The sequence below is a fragment of the Ochlerotatus camptorhynchus genome, unplaced genomic scaffold (genome assembly GCF_037179485.1).
Source record: "Ochlerotatus camptorhynchus isolate MF236.1 unplaced genomic scaffold, CSIRO-AGI_Acam_v1.1 ptg000268l, whole genome shotgun sequence".
Taxonomy (NCBI): Eukaryota; Metazoa; Arthropoda; class Insecta; order Diptera; family Culicidae; genus Ochlerotatus; species Ochlerotatus camptorhynchus.
This window is the reverse complement of record NW_027040758.1, coordinates 988,739-1,006,151: the sequence shown is the minus strand read 5'-3', so window position 1 is coordinate 1,006,151 and position 17,413 is coordinate 988,739. Positions and strand designations below refer to the sequence as shown.

At 45.4% G+C, this 17,413-nt stretch overlaps 4 protein-coding genes across 6 annotated transcripts in view; 2 read left to right on the top strand and 2 right to left on the bottom strand.

The window, feature by feature from the left end:
- LOC135705513 (uncharacterized) overlaps window positions 1-5,444 on the top strand; it is a 70,177-nt gene extending 64,733 nt beyond the window's left edge. Inside the window, exons 4-5 of the mRNA XM_065227283.1 lie at window positions 4,236-4,500; window positions 4,558-5,444. Of these exons, the coding sequence (XP_065083355.1) occupies window positions 4,236-4,500; window positions 4,558-5,082 (790 nt within the window). The 3' untranslated portion in view covers window positions 5,083-5,444. The remainder of the gene's footprint in view (window positions 1-4,235; window positions 4,501-4,557) is intronic.
- Window positions 471-3,394, bottom strand: LOC135705574 (protein phosphatase 1H). The gene is made up of 4 exons (XM_065227347.1): window positions 3,235-3,394; window positions 2,970-3,112; window positions 2,603-2,819; window positions 471-2,536 (listed from the first exon to the last, which is right to left on the bottom strand). The coding sequence occupies exons 3-4, from the start codon at window positions 2,736-2,738 to the stop codon at window positions 900-902; spliced, it is 1,773 nt and encodes a 590-aa protein (XP_065083419.1). The 5' UTR covers window positions 2,739-2,819; window positions 2,970-3,112; window positions 3,235-3,394; the 3' UTR covers window positions 471-899.
- Window positions 5,294-14,500, bottom strand: Cluap1 (clusterin associated protein 1). The gene is made up of 3 exons (XM_065227299.1): window positions 14,428-14,500; window positions 5,495-6,661; window positions 5,294-5,427 (listed from the first exon to the last, which is right to left on the bottom strand). Exons 1-3 carry the CDS (start codon window positions 14,447-14,449, stop codon window positions 5,294-5,296), a joined length of 1,323 nt encoding a protein of 440 aa, XP_065083371.1. The 5' UTR covers window positions 14,450-14,500.
- A 435-nt stretch (window positions 14,501-14,935) lies between these two features.
- The window catches only part of Ac13E (Adenylyl cyclase 13E), a 64,097-nt gene continuing 61,619 nt past the window's right edge, over window positions 14,936-17,413 (top strand). The window contains exons 1-2 of one of the 3 annotated variants that reach the window (XM_065227268.1): window positions 14,936-15,292; window positions 15,324-15,772. The gene's annotated coding sequence lies outside the window, so the exon portion shown is untranslated. Of the gene's footprint in view, window positions 15,773-17,413 lie in introns of all 3 variants that reach the window. The other 2 variants (XM_065227269.1, XM_065227266.1) reach the window with 2 other exon arrangements.

The following is a 17,413-nucleotide window of genomic DNA, read 5'->3' as shown; positions in this document are numbered from 1 at the left end:
CTGTTGTTAAGAGCTACTATCTATTACGTCTATCTTGGTTGGTGGTCGGATAAAGAATCAATCTCTAACTTATGACAGTCAGGCAAGGCCTACTACATCTAGGCCTACTACAATTCAAAAGATCTCCAGCAGATCGAAGACATCAGTTAAGACCTCCTTCAAGACTTCAGGTTGATCAAGTATCTGAAGATTTTGAACTGTACAATGAAGTTAAAACACGTCTTCTAGATGTTCTCCCAAGGTTGATGGTTGCCCGGATTAATATCCTGTGAATTATTTAAAAGATCTCCAGCTGATCAAACGTTTCAACAAAGTCCACTGGTCAATTTCTCAAGACTTCAGTACGCACCTAACCTACTTCGAAAACAAGCTCGAGTGTCGCGATTTTCGGTCGGTCAAACATGAATTAAGGATCTTCTAAATGGGAAATTTCGAAGCTTCATTGAAACCCAACCAAACCCACCAGTCAAGGAGTTTAAATAAATTTTATATTTAGCTATTTCTTTCATCATAATATTTTCAGAGCGAACAATAGCTTATTGGTTACTGTTTGATCATTTCCGCTAATTTTTCTGTCTGGGTGTGTGTGTGTGTGTGTGTGTGTGAGTGTAATAGTAATTGTAGTAGTAGCAGTAGTAGTCTAAGATCACTAAACATAGGTGCTATTTTCATCTTTAATCACGGTTCAACCGCGCGACGCACGGCAACGATCAGCTGGGCTTTCGTCCAACGAGAAGCGCGGCGTTTCGAAGCGATTGCTATCAAACATTTTCTAAACTTCTTGGAATAAAAATAAAATCACGTTTCTATGTCGAGGAAAGGATAGTAGTAGAGCCCGTACAATCGTTCGTGTGAACGTTACTGTTGTTAAGTAGTAAAATCCTGCGTTCTGTGATGTTCTACTTGGGTAAAACGGCAGCATCCTCGTCGGCAGCCGTCGGCAAGGAGCTAATATCATTGTTGCTGGGTGGCTCCCGGGCATCCTCCAGGGGATCGGAATCGGATGATGAACTCAGATGGTTCAGTTCCCCTGCGATAGCTTCTTCTGCTGTGACTACCGCGCTTGTGGGCACCGGAGCCGGTTTGGGTCTCTGGAGGGACCGCTTCCACTCGAGGTACTCCAAGTAGTACTGATAGACAGGAATGACGATGACGGAGATGTCATCGACGGTGGCAGCCGCCCGGGAATCGGACAACCTCCAGTGGCCGTTGATGTTGGCCCGGCCACGTGACTTGGCGACCAGTTCCTGGGCGGCCATGGTGTACCGATGCCGTTCGGTAGGGAACTTCTTCAGCGTGGAAAACACCGCATTGGATACTTTCTGCGAGTAGGTCACATCCCAGAGCCCATCCGTCGCCATGACCAGAACGCCGTAGTCTCCGTCGACGTTGTCCTCGGTCGGATCGGTTTCGATCTTACTGAGGTCTATGCACACCACTTCCGGGTGGCAGCTGAGGAATGGTTTGATCGGTAGTCCACTGCCCAGGGCTTTCAGATCGTGATCACCAAAGCCCCGCGTTACGCCGATGGTGCCGAGTAGGCGACTTCGTTTGCCTTCTCCCGTGACGATCGGCATTTTGAGATCGTTTCGGGTCAACGTTTTGTAGGTCCATCCTTTCATGGTTCCCTGTCGGTAGAGGATCCGGGTGCCCAGATCTTTCGTCATCGGTTTCTTGGCGTATTCCATCGCGACATATTCGCCACCCATCAGGTTTGGATTGAGCTTCCCAATGGAGAGTAACCGGGGCCGCTCCGTCTCCGGAGTGTGGTCAAATGAGCAGGGTTCAGCGTACACTAAATAGTCGTCGTCTTCTTCCTCCGTTACGGCGTCTCCGTTCACGACTTCCTCGTGAACCGCGGGAGGTCGCACGTTCGGAAGCTTCTTCCGGTGAACTCGCTTGCAGAGGATACCTCGGGAATCTCCAGCGTTGGCTACGAATAGCTTCCCAAGGATGAACAACGCTACCAGAGCTGTACAACCGCCGGCGTTTCGGTACTTATCCCGATCTTCTGCCAGCATGGCGTCCATGTCGGCAAAAGCTGCTTCCAGGGCACCGACAATTAGCTCGTCCTTGGATACTTGCTTGTGAAACAGGATCGGATGCGGTAGGATTGCATTCAAGCCTACTCCCATTCCGGTTGCAACCGGATCGTCTTCTTCCATCCGTGGCATCAACAGATCGATGATGTCCACCAGTTTTTCATGCAAGATATGGTGAAATTGGTTGGAGGCAGCCAGTGCCGCTCCGTAACCAGCGTGCCCATCGTAGATCCCAAAGTACGTGTACGGTAGATCGTGGTACTGTTTGGATGGATGCGATAGGACCTGCCGGTGGAACGCCGCCTGGTCCTCGTTCCATTCGGATTTGCCCGAGTTGACACACTCTGCGTAACCGGTACTCCACGGCAGCAGAGAGATGTCCCTCGGGACGATTATCGGCCGCACGTTGTGGTCGGCACTGGCCTTCAGCTCGTCGTACGTCAACAACTGCAGAAACTGCGGCCGCGCGTAACGGAACTTTTCCGGTAGATTTCCTAAGGTTGGTAGTTTGTAAATGAAAAGACTTTGCCTCACACCCCTTGCCTCCCATTAAAACTCACCTTTACCACCATGATCTCCATCCCGGCTATGACCGTGATATCCACTGCTACTGCTGCTACCCCCTCCCGATGACGGAAGTGCAGGCAGATCCGGCCCGACCACCGTCATCATCCGGTTCTTCAGCCGATTGAACATTCTCCCCTTCAGCCGCTCACCACCACTATACTCGTCGCCAATTTGTTAAAATCACACCACCCTCGTCAGTCGCTTGCTTTCCTACAAAGCAAAGCAAATCAATTCGCCGAAACAAACGAACAACAGAGACGGTGAGAGATCGAAAATGAAGCCAGTTCCGTAATCATCACTGCTGCTTGGAAATGTTTTCTCCTTCTACGCCACTGTTTAATGCCGTACACAGTTACTTACCATCGAGCGTAGCCCGCACTCTATAGCGCAAAAATCGTAAACTTCCTGTTTGTCCAGAGCAATTATCGCAGCAGAAAAAAAAACCAACCGTATCGAGATAAGGTCGTCGTTGTCGTCGTCTTCCTCTTCACTCCTACATCTTCCTGTAATCCGCGGTGGTGAAATCCATGCAAAAATCGATATTATTTTCGTGAAAAAGTAGACAGCTATTTTTGAACTTGCGAGTAGAGGATACGTACACATATGTCGCTGCTTACTCACTTACCTGTTCGGAACACCAGCAGGAGTTTTTCGCCAATTTCCTTCCGCCGCGCGCTACTGCTACTGACCCCGCACAGGATTAATGCACCGTCAATTTCGGTGTAAAATGAACCAACCAACACTTTTGCTTATGCACATCAATCTATATACTAAAGAGAGCGAGCAGAGCAGAGGCAGAGACGAAACCAACGAGCGAACGGTGATGTTTTGATGGGATTTCCAGTTTTCTTTTTTCGCGATGCAGTCATGGTTTTGACAGTTTGTTCGGTTGTCAAAGAGCGGCCGACTTCACTGTTCATGTGATGGCCGTTGTGCGGCGCTAGTGGTGGTGAGTTGGCGCTCGGAGTTGTCGGAGTTGTGGGTCGATAGGGAAGTGTGGGTTCGGTCGAGGAAAGCTGAAGCTGTGGGATTTTTCGATAAATATTTCAATATATATAAATATTTATGAGGCGTACACTAGACGTTCGGTCACTGAAATACGTTTACTAGAAAACCAAAGAATCGATTTAATTTTTCCTCTTCCGAATTCCATGAAACTTCGCATAATGGATCAATGAAAATGCTGAGGTTTTGACAGAACTGTGCTGTGGCTACCACATTTAATCGTCTATATACAATAGCGCCAAAAGCATGCTGTGGTGGGTTCAAAACTTGACCATCTAAATCAAATACACCCACACTTTGACATTCTCTACTATGCGAGAGAGAATGGCTGCGTACTATCTAAATTTTGTCCTCTCTTGATGCTTACCAAATAAGGTATTAAAATGTTATCTTATTTTTTGAAAATCTGGATTGAATCGCGTATCATCCTCGATGGAGCTTTACTGTCCTGAGAGTACCCGTAGCTTTTAACAATAGGTATTCTAAATTATTCCAGAATTTGCATGTACGAAACATCTCTCAAGATTCTTTTGTTTTTTTTAAATCATGAATTTGTAGATTTTGCGAACTATAACTAGTATTGAACAACTTTTTTCCTTTCAAAATCCTCCCCTCCCTCAGACCATCGCAAAAGTCCCAACTGATCGAGAACGTCATCAACAGTAGCTCGCACGGTTCGCAGGCATTCATGTCCCAGCAGAAGGTCGAAGACTACATCAACTCGCTGCAGGTCGATCCCTCCATCAAGGATATGATGTACCAGACGATGCTGAAACGGGGCTACGGTTCCGTTTACGGCGAGAAGCATCGCTCGGACACGTTCAGCAATGGTACCGGTGCCGGTTCCCGGCCGGTCATGCTGGTTCCGGCCTGCGCTGGCAACGGGGTAGGTGACTTTCTTTGTTCGTACCAAAAACCCATATTTACTACGATTTCGTTTCAGCTTCAACAGATGATGCAGATGTACCCATCGTCTCCGCCTCCACCAGGTAGTGGTGGCCCCCCGATGATGTTCCCCTCGAACCTGATGCCACCGGGAGTTCCCCAATATCCTCCGATGTACCCGGACACGGCCATGCTCGAGGCGCACATAGCTCGCGTGAACCGGAAACGCTCGGTGCGTTCCAGCTCGGAGCAGGAACAACAGCCACCGGAGGAAGTGGACGAGCGACACCGTCACCGTCACCATCGAAGCGAAGGTCACCAAAATCAGGAAAAGACATTCACCTACACCGGTCTGGATAGGGATATTGCAGACAGCTACCTGGCGAAGGAGGAGGAAAAGCTGAACAGTAGCAGTATTGTGAGTACTGCCACCGCTGGCGGCGGTGGCGCTGTTGCTACTCTGAATCGTCCCGGTAAGGAAGGTGGTGATCGAGCCAACTCGCCACCCCTGACCTATCATCACGATCTGATGCTGATCGACCATCGACACCACTTTGAACGCTACCAGGATGTGCAAATGTAACTGCCGATACACCGGAGATTGGAGAAGAAAGAAAAAGGATTCGAGTCTTTGCTAGCACGTAAGTCATTCATAGAACGGTAAGGAACATCTGCTCAAGTTGATTTTAACGCGACCCATTACGGAATTACTTGTGTATAGATCTGTGTACATTTTATTGTGTTTTAAATATAAAACTATTAAATTATTAGAAAGAACAGAGGCTGAAGATGATTCAGAAGTCTTCGTCACTCTGGTCTTGCTTGGCGCTCCGCGCCAGGTTGGAGTTTTCCCTCGTCAGCTTGGTCAGACTCTCGTCGTCTTCATCGTCGTCGTCGTCGTCTTCATCCGAACGGAGCTCGTCGATAACTGCAATAAAACCAAAACACAAACAATCATTGACTAGCCGGATTCACTCTATATCACATCTCCTTACGTCCGTTTCCGTCCATCTCCAGATCGCTTTCCGACTCTGCCGAACTTCCAAGCGAGCTATCCAGCGGTCCGAGATCGTCATTCATTCCGCCAATCATCCGAGCACGATCTATACCACTCATCGCGGACGGACCTCCTTCTGCGTTCCGGGTGCGAAACCGGGTTGAACCTCGATCCCTATTCAACAGTTCGCTTCGCAGCACCCGCTTGTCGGATTTCAGTTTTACGTCTTCCCTCTCGTCAAAATCATCGATCTCGTCCTCGTTCTCATCGTCCGAATCCATCAGTCCTTCCGGCAGGATCGTCATACTGCTGTCCGCCATCTTGGCAATCGGCGAAGTAGGCGTCGGAGTGCGATTTTTGCTGATTAACTGCGATTTCAACGCGTCCACGCACCGAATCCGTATTATGTACTGCTCGTACAAATTCTTCAGTTCGATTTCCAACTTTTCAAACTCCTCCAGGTAAGCCGGACGAACCTTCTGCAGAGCTTGCAGTCGTTGTTTGGATCGCTCCAGCTCCGATGACTTTCGCTGGATCTTAGAAGTTAGATTACCACTCTCAGCCTTCAGGCTCTCCAGTGTTGCCTTCGACGTGACCAGCTTGGAGTCCAACGAAGTGATCGCCGATTTGATCACCTTCTCCACCGTTGCCAACTCGAGCGGACGAGTCGATTGGAGCGTACGGGTTTCCCTATTGACCAGTTCCTTCTTCAGCAGATCATACAGCGCAGCACCGCGGTTCGTCAGCTCCGATGACAGTCCGCGAACCTTCTTCAAATCGTCCATCTTGTCAGACAAATCGATCTCGACATGCGACTTGATCGACTCCTCGTCGGTCCCCGTCACCTTGGGTGACGCAATCAGCAAGGACGTGACCTTGAGTAGTTCCTTGGCGGCGGCAGCCGAACTGGCGTACAGTTTCCGAGGATTGATCTTGATGCTGGATTTCGTTACCAGGAATTCGGTGGCCGACCGTACGAACAGGATACGGTCCTGTTCGTTGCGGGTGCCCCCGGCCAGGGTCAGGTTTGGCTCGAGCCGACCGATCAGCCATGTCAGGATGTCGTAGTAGGCTTTGAAGCTTTCCGGGCCTCCGTAGGGAGTGTTCAGCACCGACAGCGGGATGTTGTTCGGGTAGCCCAGGAGCTTGAGGTGCTCGGAGAGGTCTGGAAGGAAAGATGAGAATGAGATTTAGGGAGGTTGGACAATCTTGCTTACCATATGCTAGGAGGTTGCAGTAACCATAGTACTTGATCTACCTGATGATGTATGTAAGGCAGCGGTAAGAGTGGTGGTATCTCGTTGGTGCTCGAGAGATAAAGTTTTACACATTGTGGAAGTTTCGAGAACTTCAAGGTGGTTCCAGCTTTAGGAAACTGTGACAACTTCAGGGATATTCGTAGAACTTCCTCGAAGTCAAGAAAATTTTGGAGATGTCCAGAAAACTAGATGAAAATTGTAAAAACTTTAAAGATGTTCCAAGAAGCTCAGAGAAGCTAGTTTTAGAGATCTTTAGATAAGTTCAGAGATTTTAAGGGTAGCTCCAATAACTTCAGAAATATTCCGAGAGTTTTAGGAAATACCGGTATTTTTGGAAGTTCGATCAACAATATGTAATGGCAAGTTTCAAAAAAATAAGGTCAGTACCAAGAATTTAAGGATAGTTTCTGTCGTGACTGGACCGAGGTTTTCAGCCTCAGTCATGGTTCCACGAATGTGCTGCTCCCTCTGTTGGTCCGCTAGTGCCGCTATCCCTGCTGGTGGTCCTTTGCTTGTCATCCGCTCTCTCCACAGTCCGTCCTAAGAATACCGTCAACGAGCTTAGGTACCTTATATTTATACTTCTAGCTGTATCAAAATTTCCGAACCAATCAGATTCCGTTTACATACGGTCTATCACGCTTCACGCTAACTCGATTCTACTCATTTCTATTCCACACTAACTCTATCTACTACATTATTCCCCTTTCCTACTCTCCTTAATTGAGGATCGGGGCAATTTATCAACCCTCTCGAGGGAATTTCTTCTACCTTCTCGGAGGAATTTCTTCTACCTTCTCGGAGTAATTCCTTCTATCTTCTCGGAGTAATTTCTTCTACCTTCTCGGAGTAATTTCTTCTACCTTTTCGGAGGAATTTCTTCTACCTTCTGGGAGGAATTTCTTCTACCTTCTCGGAGGAATTTCTTCTACTCTCTTGGAGGAATGACTACTACCCTCTCGGAGAAATTTCTTCTACCTTCTCGGAGGAATTTCTTCTGCCTTCTCGGGGGAATGTCTTCTACCTTCTCGCAGGAATTTCTTTACCTTCTCAGAGGAATGTCTTCTACCTTCTCGGAGGAATTTCTTCTACCTTCTCGGAGGAATTTCTTCTACCTTCTCGGAGGAATTTCTTCTACCTTTTCGGAGTAATTTCTTCGACCTTCTCGGAGGAATGTCTTCTACCTTCTGGGAGGAATTTCTTCTACCTTCTCGCAGGAATTTCTTCTACCCTTTTGGAGAAATTTCTTCTACCTTCTCGGAGGAATTTCTTCTACCCTCTCGGAGGAATTACTTCTACCTTCTCGGAGGAATGTCTTCTACCTTCTCGGAGGAATGTCTTCTACCTTCTCGCAGGAATTTCTTTTACCTTCTCAGAGGAATGTCTTCTACCTTCTCGGAGGAATTTCTTCTACCTTCTCGGAGGAATGTCTACTATTCTCTCGGAGGAATTTCTTCTACCTTCTCGGAGGAATTTATTCTACCTTCTCGGAGGAATGTCTTCTACCTTTTCGCAGGAATTTCTTTTACCTTCTCAGAGGAATTCCTTCTACCTTCTCGGATGAATTTCTTCTACCTTCTCGGAGGAATGTCTACTATTCTCTCGGAGGAATTGATTCTACCTTCTCGGAGGAATTTCTTCTACCTTCTCGGAGGAATTTATTCCACCTTCTCGGAGGAATTTCTTCTACCTTCTCGGAGGAATTTATTCTACCTTCTCGGAGGAATTTCTTCTACCTTCTCGGAGGAATTTCTTCTGCCTTCTAGGAGGAATGTATTCTACCTCCTCGGAGGAATTTCGTCTACTTTCTCGGAGGAATGTCTTCTACCTTCTCGGAGAAATGTCTTCTACCCTCTCAGGGGAATTTCAACTGCCCTCTCAGGGAGCGCCAGTGGCATCCTCGCAAGAAAGAGGATGGTTCTCACTTACCGATTTGCGCCATTGTCGTGATTGGACCGAGGTTTCTAGCCTCAGTCACGGTTCCACGAATTTGCTGCTCCCTCTGTTGGTCCGCTAGTGCCACTATCCCTTCTGCTGGAACTATCAATTCTATAATTTCATCTCCTCATCTATCGTATAAAATGTTCACTTTATGTCAGATATTGCCATTAACTACCCAAACGAAATGTGGGCGGAAGCGGAACAAAAACAGCAAGTTTGACAGTTGTCACAAATTACATCAAGATGCCTAACCGAAGTCTATTTGGTTCTAACTAGTTTTCAATCCGGTTTACTCAGATCGGGCTTTTCCGCTGTCATTGCGCGTGGGTCTTAAGCATCTCCAACTATAGGTATTTTAAGCTTTTTGCCTGCATAATTGTTTGTTAGGAATATGAGGGAAGTTTAGAGATTCTGAAAGAGGAAGTTTCGAAAACTTCAGGATCTTCAGGAAAGATCATTGAACTTCAAGATGTTCACTAAACTTCAGGATATAGACGGGAACTTTTTAAATGATCTGAGAAATTCAGGGAAGCTTCGAAAACGTCATAAAAGACTGGACTCTAGGGGTGGTCACTCTACACACGCATTTTGCGCCAATTTTTTTCTCAGTGTGCCTCACGTGTGCCGGCAGTGTCATCTAGAAACACTGAAATAATTCCAGAATTATTCCAGTGTTTCTAGTGTCACCAGACTGATTTTTTTGTTTGTATAAACGTATGTTTGGCAACCCAGTTAATTTGACAGTTCACATGTTTTGTTTTGAAGAAACAAAACAACAAGCAGTAGAATCCTATCCCAGATCCTAACTGTCGTGAATCTCGGTTCGTTGCTCTCAAATTATATCGCAAAAGAACTACACTGAACCTAATATTTAAGCAACGGCCTTAGCCATCGAATCCGAGTTTTGGAGCAATAATGTTCTCCGGGAGGCCTCAAAAATGTGTAAATTGTTTTGGCATCAAGTTTCTTCCGCAATGCGAAAGTGTTCGACGGAAGGCTGGTCCGGTAATACGGATTAGGAGGCGGATTGGTGGAGTGATACGAAGATAAGGTGGCGGTTAACATCCGCAGGTGATGCGCTATAACTTGCGTGACGGTTTCAATCGGTGGCGGTGATAGAAGAAGAAAGAAAAAGCGTGATTGAGACTGCTTTTGGCAGGATTGCTGCTGAAGGGGCGAAGGGTCTATGCGGGGAGGCCCAGTGTGCATATGTGTGCGAGGGGAGCGCAAGGGTAGCTGCGTTTAAGAGTGGAAATTGTGGATTTCACGCCGAACGGTAGCGATAATTTCGAGTGCGAGAAGGCAGGAAAGGGGAAAAAAAGAAGAAGCTGATAGTGCGGGGAAAATAAAAAGCCAAAAATATAGCGGCAAACAGTAGTGTGTGAGTGAGCAGTGAGCACCCTAAAGGAATACAGAGTAAAGCGGTGGTGAAATTCTGTGAGACGAAGAGAGTAGAAAGAGAAGCAAAAAGAAAACGGTGAAAGAAAGCGGCAGCGGTTTTAATGCAGCGACAACCGATAGTAGGAGAGTGAGTGCCACATAGGTGTTTCATCTTCTCGTAGTAGGGGTTAAAAGAGAAAAAGAAGGAGAAGAACAGTGAAGTCCGACCGCAACGCGGTCCGCAAGAAAATAGTTTCCCTAGAAGCCCTTCAATTTAGTGAAGAGGAAGAAAGTGCTGAGTGGATGCGATGATGCGCGTTGGTGTCGGCCAAATGTTGTAAAGGATCGTGATCGGATTTACCGGGAAATACCGATTGGAGCTTACGGCCATTAAGGACAGGTAAGTAGTTGGTCCATCAAGGTAAGATAAATTAATAAACATATAAAGTATCCGTTCGATTTTGGCAACACGTTCTCAGTATATTTAAACTGCTTGTGCTCTGCAGTTATATTATTAAATTCTGTTTAATAATTTTCTTAGATTTTCAGTAAAATTGTGGAGCTTTAAACGTCACCTGCAGGCCTGTTCTGCGAGTAGTATGGCTCTCTGTCGCTAGTAGGGTGACGGTGGTCGCCTCGTGTGAGGTGACTCTTCATTTGATTGCACGGAGAGTCACCCCTTTAGTGCGTGACTTTTGTTGACTCATTGGTGGTGGAGATTCGCACGACTTGCGGAATAGGTCAGATGATAAGATTTGCATTTATCAAAGATTTTGAAAAGCTAAGAAGGCAAAATTGTGTTGACAAAATCTAACGGGTAATGCTGATATTAATATATATATATATATACACACATACACACATTAAATGCAAAGGGGAGGGATGGGACCACCAGGGCACCGGATTGAAGCGATTTGGATGGGGAGAGTGGAATTGCCAACTCCCTGTCATTAACATTTCGTGAATTGACGGCGGGCTCTTCTCCCCACTCATTGGGACGTTCCCTCGTATGATGGCTTGTTCTACATCGGGTTGTAGGATTTTATCATTGGAAGGCGATTCTCCTGATCCCACGGATTGCGCGTAAGTGTATCTGCTTACGGGTCCGCCCCTCCGTTTTTGGCCCTTCTTACAATGGTAAATTGAATACAACCAGGTATCGTACTTGATCAAGTCATACTTGGAGGATGATCCACTGTCTAATGGCTGTGCCTTGCAACAATGAGTGGTATCCTTTACATACATACATACACATACAATAATGTTCTCCGGGAGGCCTTCCAATCTCCGACAGGATAATAGCTTCTACTGGATTGGAGTATGATGAGGACTCGGATTAAACACAGGTGACGCTGACAAGTAGACGTAGCGAGCGTGCATCATCAGAGGAAACTGGTCCAGATGCTTTTCAGATTCTGATGAACGCTTCCGGAAGGAGTTTCGCCCAAAAGCCATCGACTCAACCAAAGTTGCATCGCCAGCGTTCTAGTGGGAGTTTCAACCGAAATCAGACTTCCCTGGTGGATACTCGGGTGGATATGGGGTTTAATATTTCCCTACGGTAAGATAGTCCAACGATCGGACAAATGGAGAGAAGCATGATGTCTCTGGTGAATAGCAGTGCCGGCCAGAGAACACCTGTAAAAGCTGGGGTGCTGTCGATGGTAGAAAAGCAAACACCGTTGATCTTAGAAGGCGAATACATCTACATATGTCAGTTACGATGAGGAACGAATGATGGAACTGAAGGTTGGTTAGCTAATCCTCAGGCTGATCAACGAAGTGGAGAAGAGTTACGGAATCAAACATGCTAAACGACCACTGATAAAACTACTACAGCCAGATGGTGGCTTTGTATGGACACCGATCCTCTTACGACCTTCTGTGCGGCTCGGATTCCATCATCAATTCGTACCTCATAGAGTTCGAAAAGCTGCGTTCGGATCAGTTCTACGAGGATGATTGCAAACACCGCGATGTTAAAATGCTTACCAAACTGCTCCAATCGCTGGCACCATGGAAAACACCGGTCTCTTTACACTTCGCAGGGACTTCTTCTCTGCTAAGCCTAAATATTCTATTTCAAGCCACCAGGGTCGTGTCTAAGAGCTATCCTTCAACCAACTCACCGATGTCAACTTTCAGGAGCTCACCTTCAAGCCCAAAAACTGACCAATCAACATTTTACAATTCCACTTAACCTCCTTGGGCTGTGATTTCAGTTCCATCACGAATCTCCCCACCACAAATAGATCTACCACCATCTTTAACGTTCCTTTCACTTCCTCCTTCAGGGTTTCGCTCTCCCCACTAACCAACTCACTAATCACATTCTGAATCGGCATTAAGACCAGTAGCAGCATAGAGGTAACTCTAAGACTAGAAGGTCCCGAAATAACGTGCGCAACTTTTTGGCTCAGCTCTGGTACTCTCTTCGGTCCCAAGCTAATCGATTCACCCCTCGAAACATACACACTAATCGAGTCAGTACGGTTTTACCGAGTTTTTGAATTGCGGAACTGTTCGGTAAAAGTTTAAAAATCTGTGGAAAATTTATTAATGATAAAATTTGTTCTGAACTTGTACATACATAGTTCTGTTAACCCCATTTAATGATAGAAAATAAAATTGGTCGATTTCATTGATTCCTTACGGATAACGGTCATTTGAATTTTTACCGACTTTTTCAGCAATTCAAAAACCCAGTAAAAAATACTGACTCCTGTAAAAAAATCTTAGTGTGTAGGAAAAACCAATAACCCCTCATTTTATCTGTCAAAATTTCATAGCGAATCAAAACAAACATTGCGTAGTACTAGAATTTCGACTAGAATGGGGTACGTTAATCGTTTGCTTGGGACCAATAGGCTAGTCAAGTAGTGAGCCAATTTAAAATCGTTAGTTTCGTATTGATTGTTGGTAGCAGTCCCTTCATGGTCATCTTTTCAATCAGCTTCCGGAACTTCCCAACTTCGATCAAACTGTTCTGAAACACCAAAGCCTTCCGCACCAGATCCTCGAACAGTTCGGTCGTCTTGAGTGGAGTTTCTTCGATCTCGAAGCCTTCCGGTAGCGACCCCAGCACCATCCGGAAGAATTCCAGTAAGACCCCCAGATTACTGTTGTACTTGGCAAAGGTCATCGCCTTGATGACCTCGCTCATCCTAATGTTTTGGCAATATGTCCGCTGTGAGGAAATTCACGGTTGAAGTTATGATTATGAAATCAAAAATCGGATTGTCTCAACAACAATGATTATTATTTTGACACATGCACAGAGCAGGCGCAGGTGTCATAGGTGCTAATGAAAGTGCCCAGGTGTGTCCGTCTGTATTTTTGGCTTACTGTGCGGAGTGACCAACCCCTTGACTAGACTCTAGTTCTGATTAATTATGAAAAAAATTTAAAAAATCCTAAAACTGTATCTTAAAACTGCATTACAGGAACCTTGAAGAAGTTCTGGGAATTTTCGGAGAAGTACACAGAATTCTAAGTGTAATTAAGGCAATTTTAGCAAAACATGATGAACGTCACAGAAGTACTCATCTCCAGTGAAATTTGGGAAATTCTAGGAAAACTTTAAGAACTTCAGAAAAGTTCTAAAAACTTCACGATAACTGCGAAAACTCCAGAGAATGGTGATTATACAGAAACAGTTTATAGTATTGCAGAAGCATCAGAGAAGATTATTGCAGTTCCATTAATTTCAGGAAAATAAAACGAAAGGCATTTTGAAAGAGAAATTGCGAGAACATCAGGCAAAATCAAAGAACCTTCTGAGAAATTTCTCAACTACAGCCTAAACGCAGATATTTTACAAAAGTTTATAGTGCTGAGAAGTTTAGCAATGCTTCTGGAAGTTCCAAGAATGCCTCGAAAATTACGGAACCTTCTAAATCTTGATTTATAACCGGGGTTAAAAAATAACGATGTGCTCAGAAAACGAAGCTCTGTATAAAAACCGATACATTTTTTTCAAAATTAAAGATTCCTAATTCATCTCGTCCGTTCCGTACTGGGTGTTATTTCACTCAACGTCATTGAAACGATATCAACATCGATTACTCCGAAACGATATTTTGTTGTTGAATCCATACATAAGTTCATGAACGTTGTGCCTGATCATGTTATAAATCGTATGGAATCCAAATTTTTTTCTTTGTTTTATAATATATTTATTACAGGATTCGTTACAGATTACAGATTGTCGGCAAAGTGGCACAATGAAAAACTGCTGCTGGGGCCCAGTACAGGACATGAATTATGTGTCATTAAACTGAACATCCTGCGCTAATTAAGTAGTTACTAATGTTTACGCTTATTAACTAAGACCTTCAACGATTCAACGTACCTCGAACATCCTTAAATGACATCCTTGCTGAAATCCTGAAACTTTCCACCCGGACCGGATCAATGAATGTGACTCAACAAATCGGCACCCTCTCAAATTACTCCCTGTTTAGGTCCAAAACCGTTGCCTTGACAACACCTGTCGCTTGCGGGCATAGAAGTTCGATTTTTGCTCGGGTTCACCTGCTTGGCACTCCGACAACCCGTGTCCCGTGAGCGATGTCAACAAAAGCTGCACACGTGAGCTAGTGTGCGTATGGGAGAGCGACCGAGAGAGAATCGTATACGTGAGAGCGAAGCTCTCTTTCACAATCGCTATAATCACATCGATACTTCCTCAAAGTCAAGCTAAAAGCCACCGATGTCGGGTCGGTGTCGAGCAGACTGCTTTCAGCGGATACAGTCGATGTCACGGGGTCCACTCGAGCGAGAGAGAGCCAGCGCTGGAGCGCGACGACGACGACAAAACACAAAACGTCAAATCAAAACATTAAAATTTTCACACGGAACGGACGGACGGAACGAAAACGAACGACGGGAGTGTACCTGGTGGTGTCTTCTCTGTGGCTGATTGTGTGTATTAGAACATAGCAAAAAAAAAAAAACTGCTTCGGAACGAGTGAAAAATCCTGCCGTAAATGATCGATTTTGTGACGAATTTCGCGTTCGAATGGTTAACGGGTCGGTACGTAGTGGAATTCCGAACTGGAAGTAGTGTTTTGGAAACGGGTCTGGTCCCAAATCGTCTCCCCGTCACAGGTGGTGCTAGAGTGTTTTGATATGTGTGTGGATGGCATAAGAGTGTAGTAAACGGGGTGAAATAATAGTGAAAAAATTGTAGTCATTTGTTGCTTCAACGACGGGGGGTTGGTTCCTCCCACATCCAGAGGGTTGGAGGAGAAAAAGAAGCAGTGTGTGATTGGGAATCAGTGCACGAGAGATTTCTCGAAGGAACGGGTGGGGGAAGAGAACGAGATCTTGAAGGATCCGTCAAGGACTCTCGGTCTTGATTGGCTGGCTTGATTGCTCTTCTTGTGGCTGTCCTTGCCAGACATCGGCATCGAATCAAGTGCATCACTGCAAGCGATCATCGTCATCGCCGTAACCATCATTGTCGTCGGCAGCAGGTAGAAGAGAAAAACAGCATCCGTCGTCGGGTCGCTGCCAATCGGTTGGGATAAAACAAGACGACGATCACACAGAGCGCAAGGAGAGACACAGATAGACGAACGACCGGACGGACGGACGGTGTACATTTCTTGCAAATTGGCACCTTCCTCCCGGTCTTGTTGCTGCAGGCGGCGACGGCGGTGGACGAAGCGGATGCCTTTCAATGCTCGGTGAAGGTAATATTCATTTGCAGATTTGCCTTATTGAATCGGTCATCGGGTGGGTGGATATTAGCAGCTGAATGAGAATCAGTTACTCATATTTGAGCTTGTTACGATTTTTTGAAGTCATTTTTTTTACGTCTCAAATGCAAGTAATCTCGGAAACGTGACCAATCCCGCATTACGCAAAAAAAAAATCAATCAACGCCAAATCTATAGCGATTTAGATTGCACTTCATTATGCTTCTCAATTTCTCATCTCAAACCCAGATGGAGAGCATATCTCTAACAGTGCACGGAAATGTCTGCTAAGACAACACAACAAAGTATCCTCTTACAAACCACCTACCTACTTCCACCTTCCGTCTTACACAGATTAAATCCCGCAATTTGTCACGGTAGATTTACAGGTACCGACGGTGGTGGTTGCTTGTAGCCGACCTATAATTAGACTCACTTGCACCATCGTCGTAGGCAATATTGGAGCAATAATCAGCTCAGAAGGAGAACGGGGTGGGAGGACTCAAGCGAGTTTGATTTTTGCCATTTCAACTCTTCATGAGCAGCAGCATCGGCCACTGTATCGTTCGCGTGAGTGCGTGCCCCCGTCGCAAGGCGTGTAATGTGCTTTACCACCGTAGGGTGGGGAGAGTTTGAAATCGGCTCTTGCGGCATTGCTTATTTTAGCTCTACGGATCTCAACAGAAGAAGAACTCGATTGATCAGTACTAAAATATCATGGCCTTTGCATAGAAATGACAAAACAGGTCCTATCACTATCACGAGACGATCACGTCTCGAGAGAATTTAGTTTTGGTTCCGATCCAGAGTGGAAGAATCGTTTGTGAAGCAATCCAGAACCAGAGTGCAGTTTGGATGTAAATATCAGAAAAAAAAAACAATTCCTGCGACAAACGGAACGAGAAAATGTTAGCAGAAAGAGATGTTCAAGATACCGAGAGTCTTGCAACTATCTCTAGCAATCAACTTAGTTATTTTTCGTAATCAGTGAGTTCATTCCATGCAACCAAACCCAAATCCATTAGTAGTTTAACTAAGCTCTGCTACTATGTAACATGTATTAGAGATATTCTGAGCCTATTCTGCGATAACTAATTAAGATCAACAATTGAAACTACGGAACGTGAAAGTTGAGATCGGAAGTGCTGCTGATCTGAGAACTGCGTATGTAAAGAATGATTTAGAAATTAGTACAGAACTATTTGAGCCATTATAAGGACAGCCTCTGCTTCCAAAAAGTGTTGCCTCACTGTTGCGGATATGAGAAACTCGATATCATGATGGCTCATATATGGACAATTACCTTAACCTTCGAAGATGTTCACACGAAGAGCACAAAGAACTTCGGCGAGGACGCAGTAGTATCATAGAGGTAACTCTAAGACTAGTAGGTTCCGAAGATATGTGCTCAACTTTTTGGCTCAGCTCTGGTACTATCTTCGGTCCCAATCTAATCGATTCACCCCTCGAAACATAGGAAAATTCACTAACCCTCATTTTATATGTCAAACTTTCATAGCGAATCAAAACTAACATTGTGTAGTACGAGAGTTTTGACTAGAATGGGGTACGTTAATCGATTTGTTTGGGACCAATAGGCTAGTCAAGTAGTGAGCCAATTTAAAATTGTCAGTT

What these genes read in the sequence shown, in the direction of transcription:
- Cluap1 (XM_065227299.1), bottom strand. Translation starts at nt 14,449, where the DNA reads ATGTCATTTAAGGATGTTCGAG. An exon ending in GTCATTTAAGGATGTTCGAG is followed by an intron (nt 6,662 to 14,427) that starts GTACGTTGAATC and finishes CTTTCCTTCCAG; the next exon opens with ACCTCTCCGAGCACCTCAAG. An exon ending in GGAGATGGACGGAAACGGAC is followed by an intron (nt 5,428 to 5,494) that starts GTAAGGAGATGT and finishes GTTTTATTGCAG; the next exon opens with TTATCGACGAGCTCCGTTCG.
- LOC135705574 (XM_065227347.1), bottom strand. Translation starts at nt 2,738, where the DNA reads ATGTTCAATCGGCTGAAGAACCGGATGATGACGGTGGTCGGGCCGGAT. An exon ending in TGGAGATCATGGTGGTAAAG is followed by an intron (nt 2,537 to 2,602) that starts GTGAGTTTTAAT and finishes TACCAACCTTAG; the next exon opens with GAAATCTACCGGAAAAGTTC.